The 13,823-nt window shown below is 47.8% G+C and overlaps 1 protein-coding gene across 1 annotated transcript in view; it reads right to left on the bottom strand.

Annotated features, from left to right (window-relative positions):
* LOC135873697 (uncharacterized) overlaps positions 1-13,823 on the bottom strand; it is a 168,476-nt gene that overhangs the window by 79,847 nt on the left and 74,806 nt on the right. Inside the window, exon 12 of the mRNA XM_065398337.1 lies at positions 4,631-4,894. Within this exon, the coding sequence (XP_065254409.1) occupies positions 4,631-4,894 (264 nt within the window). The remainder of the gene's footprint in view (positions 1-4,630; positions 4,895-13,823) is intronic.

The following is a 13,823-nucleotide window of genomic DNA, read 5'->3' as shown; positions in this document are numbered from 1 at the left end:
GCTGCGGAATGCCTACCGCAAAGCGCGCAAGGCAAACAGCCGCTCTGGTGCTGCCCCCATGACCTGCCATTTCTACAAAGAGCTGGACGCAATACTTGGGGGCGACCCCACCTCCACTCTGAAGACCACCATGGACACTTCAGAGCCAAGTTCAACAAGGCAGGAGGAGGAAAGCAGGAGCGAGGGTGCCGAGGAGGAGGGAGACAGCCCGGCATCCCTAGATGCATGCAGCCAGGAGCTGTTCTCAAGCCAGGAGGAAGGTAGCCAGTCGCAGCGGCCTGTGCTTGTGGAAGGACAAACACCAGAGGAGGTGCCCGGTAAGCAGCTTTTATTTTGGGAATGAAGTTGTTCGGTGCAGGCTCTTGGGGTGAGGAGGGTTAGGGCTGCATGCATGCCTAGATGCGGAATAGGGAGTTGATGTGCTCTCTCACATCGCAGTAATCGGCCTCAGTGATCTCTTCAAAGGTCTCATGCAGAAGCTGGGCAATGCGCTTGCGCAGGTTCCTTGGCAGAGCTACTGTGCTCCTTGTCCCAGTAAGGCTAACATGTCCGCGCACTGTGCAGTGAGGGGCGGGGGGACCATTGCTGCACACAGGCAAGCTGCATATGGGCCAGGGCAGAAGCCGCATTGTAGTAGAAAAGCCTCCCTTGCTTCCCAGGTCACCCTCAGCAGCGAGATATCTTCCAGGACAAACTCCTGTGGAAAATGTGGGGACAGTGTTCAGTATAGGGGCCCCCTGCAGCTGTTGGCTCTCCCCAAGGGACAGAACCCCAGAGGACAGTATGGCCGTGAAACAATCAGTCCCCTTGCCCCTGTGCTTACTCACTATTTTGGGGCTCCTGTGGGTTATGTGTGCTCGCTTTGGGACGGGCAATTTCTGCTATTGTGTACACTGTGCTTGTCTTTAAGTATGGCCGAATCATACTTGCTCTGTGTGGTGTGAACAATGCTGCCTCTGTTAAGTGCTGCATTTTGGCTTTACAGATGTAACCTTGAGATCCCAGCCATCCTTGTTATCAACGGCCGAAAGACTCCAAAGAATCAGGAAGCGGATGAGAAAAAGCAAAGAGGACATGCTGCATGAAGTCATGCAACAGTCCCTTAATGAAAATCAAAAAGTGCAGGAGTGGCAGAAGACTGAAAGGAGGGTCGGCCAGCAGAATGTGGATCTCCGGCACCAAAGCACGGAGCAGCTGCTAAGCATCATGGAGCGCCAAGCGGACTCGATACAGGCGCTTGTAGCAATGCAGGTGGAGCACTTCCACGCCCGCCTGCCCCTGAAGCCCTTGTCCCAAAACTCTTTCCCTTGTGCCCCCATGTTCCCGCTAACCCACTTTCCCCAACATCCGGGTTCTTATTGCCACCAGCTGCCTCCAACACCTGTAGTTTCACCATCCAGCCCTGCAAACTACGACCCTTACCCACTGCACTCAACCCCTATCACCATGCATTGTAGCCAGCCTGAAGTGCAACACTCATTGCACAGCACTCCAGGCAGGAAGGCTGAGTATGATAACAGGACATACGCAAATCTGTGATGGTCCCGTTCCCCACCCTACCCCCTTCCCTCGTCCCACACAGCATAGATGTGTCATGCCCTTTCTGTTTTTTGGCTTTGTAAACATTCTTTATTATTGCATTAAGTAAAAGACACCATAGCCCATGAAAGCAACAGGCACTGCAAGTCAGTGCATCATACGTAGCAAATAGATTCCTACTAACATTGGAACCACTGCACTTCACTCCTGTGCAGGGCACCAAACATTAGTGGTGGCTTTCAGCCTCAAATTGCTCCCTCAAACCATCCCTAATCCTTGCAGGCCTGTGCTGGGCACCTCTAATAGCCCTGCTCTCTGGCTTTCAAATTCAGCCTCCAGGTATTGAACCTCCGAGGTCCATCCCTGAGTGAATCTTTCACCCTTCCCTTCACAAATGTTATGGAGGTTACAGCACGCGGATATAACTGTGGGGATGTTGTCATCGGCCAGGTCCAGCTTCCCATACAGACAGTGCCAGCGGCCCTTTAAATGGCCAAAAGCACACTCCACAGTCATTCTGCACCGGCTCAGCCTGTTGTTGAACCACTCCTTGCTGCTGTCAAGGCTCCCTGTGTAGGGTTTAATGAGCCACGGCATTAGAGGGTAAGCTGGGTCTCCAAGGATCACAATGGGCATTTCGACTTCCTCTACGGTGATCTGGTCTGGGAAGAAAGTCCCGGCTTGCAGCTTCCTGAACACGCTTGTGTTCCAAAAGATGTGTGCATCATGCACCTTTCCAGACCAGCCTGCGTTAATGTCAATGAAACGCCCATGGTGATCCACAAGCACCTGGAGAACCATAGAGAAATACCCCTTCCAATTAACATACTCGGAGGCTAGGTGGGCTGGTGCCAGAATTGGAATATGCGTTCCATCTATCGCCCCTTCGCAGTTAGGGAAACCCATTTGTGCAAAGCCAGCCAAAACGTCATGCACGTTACCCAGAGTCATGGTTCTTCTGAGCAGGATGCGATTAATGGCCCTGCAAACTTGCATCAACACAATTCCAATGGTTGACTTTCCCATTCCAAACTGGTTAGCGACTGATTGGTAGCTGTCTGGAGTTGCCAGCTTCCAGATTGCAATAGCCACCCGCTTCTCCACTGGCAGGGCAGCTCTCAATCTCGTATCCTTGCACCGCAGGGTGGGGGCGACCTCAGCACACAGTCCCATGAAAGTGGCTTTTCTCATCTGCAAGTTCTGCAGCCACTATTCGTCATCCCAGACTTGCATGACAATGTGATTCCACCACTCAGTGCTTGTTTCCTGAGCCCAAAAGCGGCATTCCACGGTGGTGAGCATGTCCATGAATGCCACAAGCAATCTCGTGTCCAGTAGCGCAGCTAGGGGGGGAGCAGGGGGAGCGTCCACTCCCACTGAGCAGAAAAGTGGCGCCTTTTTAATCTTTAATCTTTACTCACCCGGCAGTGCTCCGGGTCTTCGGTGGCACTTTGGCGGCGGGTCCTTCAGCCGCTCCGAGTCCACTCCGGGTCTTCAGCGGCACTTTAGTGGCGGGTCCTTCAGCCACTCTGGGTCAGTCGGGGTTTTTCTTTTTCTTTTTTCTTTTTTTCTTCTTTTTTCTTCGCGGCGGGTGGCACCTGTTTTTATTTGTTCACTCCCCCTGCTGCTAAAACGTGGCTTCGCCATTGCTCGTGTCATATGCGTTATGCGAGTCGACATCATCCTAGGACTCCTCACTGTCAGTTTGTAGCTTAAGGAGTAACTCGACTGCAATTCGTGACATGCTGGCGAGACCCATCAGCATATTCCTCAGCAGTTCGGGATCCATTCCCGCAGACCGAAAGGGAAGACAGAGCACGCAGTACAAAAAACAGTGAAAGGTGGCATCAAATGTGGACTGAAGCACAGGGATTGCTGGGATGCAGGGGCACCTTGCGCCCCCCCCCCCAGCCCTGCGGCAGCTCCCCACCCCTCCCCTGCCCTGAGGCGCCCCCCACCCCAGCTCACCTCTACTCCGCCTCCTCCCCGAGCACGCCGCCCCCACTCTAATTCTCCTCCCCTCCCAGGCTTGCGGCGCCAAACAGCTGATTGGTGCTGCAAGCCTGACGGGAGAAGTGGAGCGGCGACCGTGCGCTCAGGGAGGAGGCATAGGAACGCTGTAAAAAAAAATTGGGGGCACCGCTTTTTGGCGCCCCCAAATCTTGGCACCCTAGGCAACTGCCTAGTTTGCCTAAATGGTAGCACCGGCCCTGCTGGGATGTGAAGCGATGCATCATGAGGCGTTGGGACAGGACCCAGAATGCCCCGCACTCCCCGCCCCCTTCCCACAAGCTACAGCGCCAGAATGGGAAGAGGTGCTCTGTGGGATAGCTGTCCATAATGCACTGCTCCCAATGCCACTGCAAGTGCCACAAATGTGGCCACACCAGTGCGCTTGCAGCTGACAGTGTGAACACACTGCAGCGCTTTCCCTGCTGCGGTCTCTGAGGAATGGTTTAACTCACAACGCTCTACATCTGCAAGAGTAGCCATGCCCTTGGTGACCTCTGCTATTGACATCCCCATAGTCTGAACTCCAGGGCAGAGCAGCCATAAACTCTAGAAGTTAACAGGGCTGGCTTTAGGATTCTGGAAAGCTCCCATCCTCCCAAACACTTCTTTCTTCACAATTGCCCCCACTCCGTCCAGTATTTCCTCCTTTACCTAGCTCATGCTCTCCTTCTCATCTCATCAAAGCTCACAGACACTAGCAGTCACCCACTCTCACATTTAATTCTGGACTATTCAGCAAATCATGGGTTGCTGGAATCAATAGCACCTCTCAGCTACAGGATCTCGAACCTGGCTCAGAAGATCAAGGATGAATCTGATTTTTCAAATCCAACAGTTTTCAATGTTTTGTTACTTTTTTTTACAATGCTCCTAATATTAATATTTTCTAACAGTATGTGTCATTTCCTTTTCTTCCTTATCAAAGATACTTCTTCAATATAACCTCGTATTCCTGGAAATGTATTCAAGTTATTGTCATTACCCTTTACCCTGCTTTAAGATAACATTGGCTTTAAGTGTGTCCAAGGCAAACTGGAATCCATGAGGAGGGGCGTATGGCAGGCCTAAGGTTACAAACCTGAAAATAGAGGTTGCACAACCAGTGGTCTAAATCCAATGAAATCAAATTTTCAATTTTTTTGAAGCGGTCAATTTTTGAATCATAATGGCCTCTGAGAAAAGGGCATTTAAACTTCCCCTGTAAAGTGTTGAAATTATTATCACATAAAGGAAAAGCGCCCCATCCTACAACACGGTCGATGTAAGTATTGGTCTCATGAAGAAGAAAGAGTTCAAAGAGGAGTATCATGCCTGGTTTCACCTCCTTTCTAGCAGGCAGAACCTAACAAGAGATAAAGGGAAAGAAAGTATTAGTTATGATCAGAGAAACAGTTTCCCTGTCTCAGACTAAGTCTAACAAACTTCATACGTATGATCTAGTGTAACACACTGAAGAACACCTCAGTCACACATCTGAATGATTTCCACCATCTCTCTGATCAAAAGTGCAGTGTTGTATATTTTATTCATGCAATAATGTGTGTTTTCCTGTATGCTTTTTACCTGTTTTTTTTAATAAGCATAGAAAAGCTTTCATTACTATCAAATGCAAGCTAATAGAGTCAATAGAACATTTAAAAACTAACCAACTGTTGAATCTAAGTAAGCCCTAAATCTCTTGCGGGACTCTGATAGGGCCTACTCAAATTCCCTTCAGGGACCTATTCTGTGTGGCTCTTGGCCTATGTGGCTTTGGAGAATTCATCTATTCTGACATCTCCATGGTATCCAATAAGTAAAGACTGCCTCAGTCTAAAGGGTGGATTCATAAACTCCTCCCAACCCACTCATGGGAATTATATTGGTAGGCAAGTGAGCTGCAGCCTACTCCCTCAAACAAAAATGGAGAGCCCATCTAATGAGGCATCTGAGTCCCAGAGTAGGAGTCATTAAGGACTTTGGGGTAGTAAAGTCCCACCCCATCAACAGACTGGTAATTGCAATTCTAATGTTTCATGGGGTAGCCAAATCTGTTCTGATCACCTTGGAGACATGTAAAGGGTTACTTCAGCCCCAGGGCCCCAGAAAGCATTGGGTTCCCATGACAAGACCTGCAAATCAAGGATGAAGCAAGATCCCTGAAGTAATAAATATATTTAAATCCTTTTCCTTTGTAAAGCAATTCAAGTTCAGAAAAGAAACGCTGATCCTATGCCACAATTTTTACCATGCTATTGAAGTAATTTAAGGTTTGATCCTGTTCCTGTTAAATAGGACCACATCCCTTAATTAATTTTAGAAAAAATGAAACAAAAAAACCCTAGGAGTTGTATTGTCACATGTATAGGGTTGCCACCTGTCCTGGTTTTACCAAGATCATCCTTTTTTTGAAATAGCTGTCTTGGGAAATCTGTATGGCTGCTCAGTACACACTGCCAGTTGTCCAGTTTTAGGGGCTCAGGATCATCATGGATGTCCTGTTATTTTTGTACAGAGGTGGTAATGTACCCCAACAGAAGCTCTGAGAGACATGATGTTACCCAGGGTTCTGGAGAGTGCAAGGGGAAAAAGGTAACCACACCAATTTGGAAGAGGGTAAATCATCTGCTCCCCTTTGTTCCTAACCAGTTCTGCTGAATGATACAGGACAGGGGCCCGAGCCCCATCTCTCATATATATATTAGAGTTTTATATTAGCAGTCATCATTGTAGTATTTGAGTGCCTTCCCCCTATCTCTGCCCCCTTTGCGAAGGTTAATGGTGGTGGCAACACTTTTTCTGTGGAGTTCTTGTATGCACTTAGTGTAAGGACTCCCATTGTACCCAGCCCCTGCTCTCCAGACCAGGCAGAGAGAGATGCTCATTGTTCCCTCTTTCTCTCCCTTGTACACCTGTATATACTTTGATGAGGACAAGATTTTCAAGAATGCCCAGTGTTGTTGAGTGCCCCAATTTTTGGGTGCACAATGTGACACATCTTCAGAACTTTCTGAAAGCCAGGCCCTTTGAAGGTATCTCAGGTTGGGTACCCAAAAAAGAAGATATCTAAAATCACCAGTAACTTTTGAAAATCTTTGCCTAAATAATAGTGCCCATAATACTTTAAATTAGTATGATTTTTTTCACTCAGATGAAGTTCAATAGTTGGTGTAGCTGGTCCACTCTACATATTTAAATGACGTATCATCCAAGGACATTTAGCTAAACACGTGTGATGCAGCAACTTCCATTCATTTTTAAAAACATATTGGCATTGATTCTTTGTTCTTGCTTGCATGGTAGACCAGATAATAGGCATAGACAGCAAGCAAGCTACTAGGTTTTGGGGTTTTTTTCTTTCTCAGTCTCTGGAGTGATGAAGGGCTCTTCTCATACAAATAACAGAAATGTTAGCAAGAGAAATGCTACATGTATATAGTCATGCTACATGTCATGAATTTTTTTAAAGGGGTAATATTTATTATTTTAAAATATAGAGATTTACCTTCCCGTTTCAGGTTATAAATTATGATTGGATGATGGCAAAAGAGGGGAGATAATTTAAGGAAATCTCTTAAAACTATAAATATTGTCATTATGTAGGTGTACTTTACATTAATTATGTAAATATATTCTAAGACTTTGTGTAGCTTAAAAAGAAACAGAAGCATCTGTTGAAAAATGCCATAACCCTGTGGCAGCTGCTATTAAACCATTAACAGTATCAGGTTTCATTTAAACCAGATTTACCATTTTCTATAACAGCCCGTGGGAAAGCTAAAAACATTAGGCACAAATTACTGACAAAAGAGATCCTTAATCAAGCCATACATTTCATTTGGCTAGTTGGGTGCTAGATAGTAACCTTTGTGATACAAATAAAAAAAGTGATTACAAGGCTAAGGTCAAAGACAATTATCTGTACTGTTGAAAAGTTTTAAAGTATAAACAGCTGAAGTAATTGTCATATCACAGCAGAACTTTTAGTCTATTTCCTATTTGTGGGAAGGGGAGAATTATTATCTTTGTTATGATCCTTTAAGAACAAACTGCCCTGTGCCATGACATCTGTAACAAACTGGACAGTGGTTACACAGCTGGTGTGAGGGAAAGAAAGGTTATTTACCTGATATTAACTGGGGTTCTTCAAGATGAGTGGTCCCGATGGGTTTTCACTGTGGGTGCGCACGCACTCCATGTGTCAAAGTTGTGAAGATTCTTCAATAGCAGTGTCCATTGGTCTGCGCCTGTGTCCTGCACCTCCTTATTCTCCAAACCAAGAGCATAAGGGGAAGCATGGACCAACTGTCTCTCCAGTTCCTTCTCTCCCATGAATCACTCTAGGAAAGAATCTGAGCAGAGGGGAAGGAGGGTGAGACATGGAATACCCATAGGGGCCACATATTGCAAAGAACTCCAGTTACAATAGGCAATTAACCTTTCTTTCTTCTTCAGGTGGTGGTTCCAACGGGTACTAACTGTGAGTGACTCACAAGCAATGCTTTTTGAGGAAGGAGGTTTCGGAGCGAGGATGGAAAGGAATTCTATAGAGAAGCCAGAGGAGATGATATCTAGAGTCCATCTGTCCAACATGATGTGTTGACACATTGAGTGAAAATGAGCCAGGTGGCCACCAAAAGGGGTGGGGATATCCAGCAGTGGGGAGACTGTTCGGCAGCTCTGAGAAGTCCCATCAAAATGATTTCTTGGCGAAAGGTTGGAAGTGAGCTGGAAGTGACCGTGGGGCATTTTGTCTGCTTCGGTGTACCCTCTGACACTTCCTGGGAGGTCTATAGGTCCCTCTGCTGGTAGAAGGATTGAGAACTGGGCATTGCCTATAGGAAGGAAGTGCGACATACTTCCATTGTGGAGCCAGGAGGTATATTCTCAAGGAGCAGAGGGTTTCCCGAGAGTCTTTAAATATGTGTGACAACTCATCCATCTTTTCACTCAATCAGTTGTTTTCCCAGTCCTCCACTGTAGCTTGAACTTCCTTGGAGAACCCAAAGGAGTGAAGCCACAATGCCTGCATCATGACAACCAAAGTCTCCATGGAGTGAGAGGTTGTGTCTACTGCCTCTAGCGACGCCTGAAAGGAGGACTTAGCAATGAGCTTGCCTTCATCGAGGATTTCTTGAAAATTGAGACCTGAGTGCGTGGAGGAACTTGTTTGTAAACTCTATTCATTTGATATAGTTAACAAAGTTATATTTGGATGCAAGTGCCTGATTATTCACTGTGTGAAATTGTAGGTTAGCAGAAGGGAAACTTTTCCTTCCCAGGAGGTCCAGTTCCTTGGCTTCCTTGTCAGAAAGTGTTGACCTATGCTGGTTCAATCTGCTGCATTCAGCAGCAGCCTGGACTGCCAAAGAGTTTGTTGTAAGGTGGGAAAACAAAAATCATGACCCCTTAGATTGAACAAAATATCTTTTTTTCTGCCATCTCGGAGGTCGGAGTACAAGTAGCTGAGAGTATGGCAAACTGTTTTGGCAGGTTACAATATGGTTTCATTAACAGGACACACCACCTTGCTAGGACCTGCTAACTGGAGGATGTCCAGAAGCTTGTGAGAAGGGTTCTGAACTTCCTCTAGGGGGATTTGGAGAGAATACTGAGGTTGTCCTGAAATTGCTTGAAATCATCAGAAAGGCAACAGCAAGGCCAGTGTCACTCCCTCACTGGGAAATGAGGAAGAGAAAGCCACAGATGGATGAAGCAGTTCTGGCTGCTTGGGCTATTCCTCTTCCTCACAGTGCTCCTGAAGGGACTGTGGCTCTTCCCTCTGATGTGACCCCTGCTCTAAGTCTAGTTCAGATCCTCTTGGATTATAAGGTCTGAAGTAAGGGTCTCAGTCACCACAGTAGGGACAGTGTGTAGGTTCATTCGGATATGGAGGCAGTGCCCATGGAGAGGGTACTATTGGTCCCAAGCCTTGGAGTACTGTTTAGAGTGTGAAGGTGCCTATGCAGCTCCCAAATCCCACTCAGGGCTAATCTGGCATCACAAAATGATGGTCTGGCCGTAGGGTTATCAGAGGACTCCTACACTTCTACCAGTGGAGCTGCTGGTACCATGTATCTGGTGGTAAGGTGTCTGGTAGAGGGAAATGACAAATAATGCACCGAGAGTGGAGAATGCTCAGCACTACAGCTGGTGGACAGAATCAGCAAGCAGTGCACTGATGGTGTATGCACTTCTTTGATTATTGGCTTCAAGAGTATTGGCAACTCCAGGTCCATATAAATCGTTAGGTCATCAAGGATAGTATAAGGTCTAGCAGATGGGAAGCAAGAAGCGCTTCTGGCCCTAGGAGGCACTGACGCTGCACACTTAGGTTGGGCAGCAGGTGATGGTACTGCTCAGTCCTTCTTTCTGTGGTGTAGTACCATTAGTGCAGTCAGCGACCACTCCCTTCTCTCCTTTGCAGATGCTAGGGTCAGTCCCACCTCCCTGTGCAGGTGGTAACCTTGGATTGGCCTTGGCCCTCAGTATTGACAGGGCAGACCCTGAATCAGCAGCATGAAGTCTCATCAGACTTGAAGGGTAAGGGGGTAGGAGAGGCAGCCTCTCTTTAGGAGTCTTAGAGGAGACTTTCTCCCGTTTTTATGGGAGTGTTTGTCCTTATCCTCTTCTTGTTTCTGCCTGATAGTTGTTAGACCAGGGAACTGAGGTTCTGGAGCTAGAGAGTGCTGGGTCCAGACAGGCTCTACTTGGTGACTCCGACCAGTGTATGGGGGGTCAGAGAGCCCAGGAGCAGGTAGGGGCCTTATGGATAGCTCCTTCAGGTGTCTTTGGAGTGAAACTCATGGGATAGTCACGTTTGAGGAGGGAAGGAGAGACAGATCTCACACATGGAAGGAATGTGAGACTCCCCAAAGCAATACAAGCAGGAGTTGTGGGAATTGCTAACCAGGAAGACCTGGGGACAGCCACACATGATTTGAAACCTGGGAGCTTGGGCATGCTAAATGCCCTGAATGGAAGAGGAGAGGGGCACAAAAACACTACTACCACCTAACTGACTAGATACTAAAACTAACTATAAGAAGGAAAAAATAATTATTGACAGCAGGAAACCCTGATTGAAAGGAGATGCTAGCAAAGCTTAGGACACTGAGGAGTTCCGTCTTGGACTATAAGCAGTAGAAAAGAACTGGAAAGACAGTCAGTTTGTGCAGTCCCTTATGCCCTTGGTTTGGAGCATGAAAACACACAGACATGGGCTGATGGACACTGGTCCTGAAGAATCTTTTGGTCTCAGGTGCATGGAGCGCATGCGTATCCACAGTGAATACCCATAGCGAACAACACTCTAAGAAGAACTGACTTATGCAGACCGGTATCATCATCTTGTTTCTTGGTGCTCTGTTAAATCCACTTGTTGTCTCTCGTATTCTTAGATTGTAAGCTTTTCAGGACAGGAAGAATCTCTTTGTTATATATTTATACAGAGCCTAGTGCAACTGGGCCAGGGCCTGTAGGCTCTACCATAATTCAGATACTAAAATAATGATTTTGTAACCCACTGTAGGTGCTGAACTTTCTTCCACCAAAGGCTCTTCACATTTATTCTATAAACACAGGAGTTTTTACATGTGAACTATAGATTTCTGTCTAAGGTGTGTCAGGCCTGGTCTACACTATGATTTTAGGTCGAATTTAGCAGCGTTACCTCGATTTAAGCCTGGACCCGTCCACACGACGAAGCCCTTTTTTTCGACTTAAAGGGCTCTTTAAATCGATTTCTTTACTCCACCTCCGACGAGGGGATTAGTGCTGAAATCGGCCTTGCCGGGTCGAATTTGGGGTAGTGTGGACGCAATTCAACGGTATTGGCCTCCGGGAGCTATCCCAGAGTGCTCCATTGTGACCGCTCTGGACAGCGCTCTCAACTCAGATGCACTGGCCAGGTAGACAGGAAAAGGCCCACAAACTTTTGAATCTCATTTCCTGTTTGGCCAGCGTGGCAAGGTGCAGGTGAGTGCAGATCTCATCAGCAGAGGTGACCATGATGGAGTCCCAGGATCGCAAAAGAGCCCCAGCATGGACCGAACGGGAGGTACGGGATCTGCTCGCCATATGGGGAGACGAATCCATGCTAGCTGAACTCCGTTGCAGTAAACGAAATGCCAAAACATTAGAAAAAGTCTCAAAGGGCATGAAGGACAGAGGCCATAACAGGGACGCACAGCAGTGCCGCGTGAAAGTTAAGGAGCTAAGGCAAGCCTACCACAAATCCAGAGAGGCAAACGGAAGGTCCGGGGCAGAGCCGCAGACATGCCGCTTCTACGCTGAGCTGCATGCCATGCTAGGGGGTGCAGCCACCACTACTCCAACCCTGTACTTTGACTCCTTCAATGGAGAATCACGCAACACGGAAGCGGGTTTTGGGGATGAGGAAGATGATGATGAATAGCTTGAAGATAGCTCACAGCAAGGAAGCGGAGAAACCGGTTTCCCCAACAGCCAGGGTACGTTTTTCACCCTGGACCTGGAGCCAGTAACCCCCGAACCCACCCAAGGCATGCTCCCGGACCCTGAGGGCGGACAAGGGACCGCTGGTGAGTGTACCTTTGTAAATATTAGACATGGTTTAAAAGAAAGCGCGTTTAATGATTAATTTGCCCTGGCATTCGCGGCCAGTACAGCTACTGGAAAAGTCTGTTAACGTGTATGGGGATGGAGTGGAAATCCTCCAGGGACATCTCCATAAAGCTCTCCTGGATGTACTCTCAAAGCCTTTGCAAAAGGTTTATAGGGAGGGCTGCCTTATTCCGTCCGTCATGGTAGGACACTTTACCACGCCAGGCCAGTAGCACGTAGTCTGGAATCATTGCATAACAAAGCATGGCAGCGTATGGTCCCAGTGTTTGCTGGTATTCAGACAACATCCATTCCTTATCTCTCTGTGTTATCCTCAGGAGAGTGATATCATTCATGGTCACCTGGTTGAAATAGGGTGCTTTTATTAAGGGGACATTCAGAGGTGCCCGTTCCTGCTGGGCTGTTTGGCTGTGCGGCTGAACAGAAATGTTCCCCGCTGTTAGCCACGCGGTGGGGGGACGGGTGAAGTGATCATCCCAGAGAATTGCATGTGTGTGGGGGGGTTATTTGGGTTTGTGCTGCATGCTAACCCGCAAACCGCAGCCCCTCCTTTTAAATTGCCAACCCATTTTAAATGGTCAACCCAACGGCCGCTTGGTATGGGAAATGAGGGCGCTGCTGTTTGAAACCATTCCCACATATTATGAAGGTTAAAGAAGCCAAAAGACTGTGGCTTACAATGGCTGCCTGCAAGCCGAAGTCTGTTGCCTGGCACTGCGTGAGTGATCTCTCACACCAAACCGGCAGGCCCTCAATATAAATAAGAGGCAAAATGCGACCTTGTAACGAAAGCACATGTGCTGTGTAATGTGAACAGCAAGGTTTAACGGGAAAGAGTGATCCTATTGTTCTCTAAAATGTGTCTTTTTAACTACCAATCTCCCTTTTCCCCCACCAGCTGCAAATGTTTCTCCTTTGCAGAGGCTAGCGAAGATTAGAAGGCGAAAAAAACGCACTCGGGATGACATGTTCTCGGAGCTACAGATGTCCTCCCACTCTGACAGAGCACAGCAGAATGCGTGGAGACAGACAATGTCAGAGTGCAGGAAAGCACAATATGAACGCGAGGAGAGGTGGTGGGCTGATTCGCGGGCTGAAGAGAGTAAGTGGGGGGCTGAAGAGGATAGGTGGCGTCAGATTGCTGACAGAAGGCAAGAGTCGATGCTCCGACTGCTGGAGCATCAAACTGATATGCTCCAGCATATGATTGAGCTGCAGGAAAGGCAGCAGGAGCAAAGACCGCCGCTACAGCCCCTGTGTAACCAACAGCCCTCCTCCCCATGTTCCATAGCCTCCTCACTCGCCAGAAGCCCAAGAATGCGGTGGGGGGGCCTCCGGCCACCCGGCCACTCCACCCCAGAGGATTGCCCAAGCAACAAAAGGCTGGCCTTCAATAAGTTTTAAAGTTTTAAAGTGCAGTGTGGCCTTGTCCTTGCCTCCTCCCCCACACCACCTGGCGCTTCCCTCCTCCCCCACCCCTCCTGGGCTACCTTGGCAGTTATCCCCCTATTTGTGTGATGAATTAATAAAGAATGCATGAATGTGAAGTAACAATGACTTTATTGCCTCTGCAAGCAGTGATCAAAGGGGAGAGAGGAGGGTGATTAGCTTACAGGGAAGTAGAGTGAACCGGTGCAGGGGGGAGGGTTTCATCAAGGAGAAACAAACAGAACTTTCACACCGTAGCC

The sequence above is a fragment of the Emys orbicularis genome, chromosome 2, assembly GCF_028017835.1.
Source record: "Emys orbicularis isolate rEmyOrb1 chromosome 2, rEmyOrb1.hap1, whole genome shotgun sequence".
NCBI classification, from domain to species: Eukaryota; Metazoa; Chordata; order Testudines; family Emydidae; genus Emys; species Emys orbicularis.
Note: the sequence above shows the minus strand (reverse complement) of the source record. Positions and strands in the feature narration are given on the sequence as shown.